This window comes from Neopelma chrysocephalum, unplaced genomic scaffold (genome assembly GCF_003984885.1).
Source record: "Neopelma chrysocephalum unplaced genomic scaffold, ASM398488v2 Primary Assembly neopelma1_157191, whole genome shotgun sequence".
NCBI classification, from domain to species: domain Eukaryota; kingdom Metazoa; phylum Chordata; class Aves; order Passeriformes; family Pipridae; genus Neopelma; species Neopelma chrysocephalum.
In genome coordinates this window covers 1-1854 of record NW_020934687.1, presented here as the reverse complement: position 1 = coordinate 1854, position 1854 = coordinate 1, and the positions used below count along the sequence as shown (strand labels likewise).

The 1854-nt window shown below is 56.4% G+C and overlaps 1 protein-coding gene across 1 annotated transcript; it reads right to left on the bottom strand.

Moving 5' to 3' along the window:
• Window positions 1–207: 207 nt before the first annotated feature.
• On the bottom strand, window positions 208–1575 carry LOC113962384 (protein misato homolog 1-like; the record flags this gene model as incomplete). Its single annotated transcript, XM_027673143.1, has 5 exons — window positions 208–446; window positions 613–743; window positions 832–933; window positions 1143–1330; window positions 1444–1575. Coding segments are annotated over 5 exons (792 nt in total), but the record flags the coding sequence as incomplete, so codon positions are not given.
• Window positions 1576–1854: the final 279 nt, after the last annotated feature.

Below are 1854 nucleotides of genomic sequence, written 5' to 3'. Positions count from 1 at the left end.
AAACATACAAAAATAGCCCCCCAAAAGCAGTTTTTCTCCTCTACAGCACAGCTGTGAGTAGCTGGAGAATTCAAGCCAGCCTTTGTAAGGGGATTTTGGTGAAATGAGAAGGAAGCAGCAGCTGGATCATCCCCAGAGCCATTCCCGTTATTCCCAAAGTGTCTTAAAGAGGCTCCCACTCCCTCTATCCCTGGGAATAAAGGTGGGTCAGTCTGAATCCGCCTCATCCTCGGAGCCATCCCCCCCAAAGCCCGTTTCATAGCACTGGGACAGAGTCTTGAGCTCCTCCAGGGCCTGCTGGAAGTCGTCCTGTTCCACCCCGGCCGTGAAGAAGCTGCTCCAGCGCCGCATGTTCCGCGCCCGCAGGTCCTGCCAGAGGCCCAAGAGCAGCTGGTGCAGGACAGGGGAGGCCTGCAGGGCTGCCAGCACGGGGATGCTCTGCACACCTGGGGGGTCACACCAACAGCTGGGGTTAAACAGCCCCCAAAATCCGGGGCCTGGCCCCTTTCCCCTTCACCTCGGCACAAAGAGCCGCTCGACACTCGGAACTCGTGCCCTGGAAACCCTCCAGGGTGGGGTTGGTTTGGTGGTGTTTTAGTGGGGTTTTTTTACCTCTGCTGGGCCCTGCCGAGGAGTGACCCAGAGCTTTGTCCTGGAGGAAGCCTTGTCTGGTCAGGAGAGGAGAGAAGAACTGGGGGAAGGGAGGTCGGGTGTCGCAGGGCTGCTGGAGCACGTGGGCTGTGCTGGGGGGGAACAGGGGAATAAAGTTACCCCAAAATGCCCTCAAAACTGTTCCCTGGTCTAAACCAACCCCTCCCTGCCTGCACCCACCTGAAGGAGCCTGGGAAGTGGGTGTGGAGGTAGAGCTGGAGCATCTCCTCGGGGCTCTCACAGCCCTGCAGGGGCATCCGGGGCTGCTGTCCCAGGGAGCTGCTGCAAAGGAAACCAAATCAGGGCTTTCCAGGCTGAAAACACCACTGACTCAGCTGCTTTTTAGCTGGTTTTGCTCTAAAATTGAACTGGCTCAGTCACTAGACTGCTCCTCCATCCGAAGGGAGGGGTTTGGGATGACTCCCGGGAGGAATCACCGCTGGCAGAGCCGCAGTTCCAGGGGCAGAGGTGCAGTTCAGAGGCTGATTTACCTGCTGGGCCTTTCTTTGCAAACTCCTCGGAGCACAACAGACTGAGCAAAACAGCAGCTGACCTTTTGCTCCCTCCAGGAGGGCAGGAGGAGCTTCCAGGGCATGTCCTGCTGGTGGGCACTTAAAATCTCTGGGAGCGAGGAGCCGGGAAAGGCAGGGAAGGGGAGAGATGCCCACGCAGCCACAACCTGGATCAGGGTGAGGAAAACAGCCTGGAACACACTCCTGGAAGTGCAGAACAGCATCCCCTGCCCGCAGCAGGGCTGGAGGGATCAGGGGTGGCTGGTTTTGGTGTCCTCACCTTCCTCCCAGAGAAGGTGAGGGAGTCAGCAAAGTGCACCATGGAGCCCTGGGACGACCAGAGCCGGTAGGGAACCGTGAGGGTGTCGAGTGCTGCTGCCAAAATTGCACTGCTGTGGTAGTTCAGGGATGGCTGCGGGGAGAAAAAGGGGGACAGTCACAGGGCAAGTCCCAGTCACCAGTTCCTTACCCCAGTTTTGTGTATTTAACTTAATTGTGCCCTTGAAAAAGGTGTTTAATGGTTATTTCGGGGTCGGGATAAGGAGTTAGTATGTAACACTTATTCCAGGTTTGGGATAAGGAATCTGTGTAACAGATATTCCAGGTTTGGGATAAGGAGTCGGTGTGTAACAGTTATTCCAGGCTTGGGATAAGGAGTCTGTGTAACAGTTATTCCAGGTTTGGGATAAGG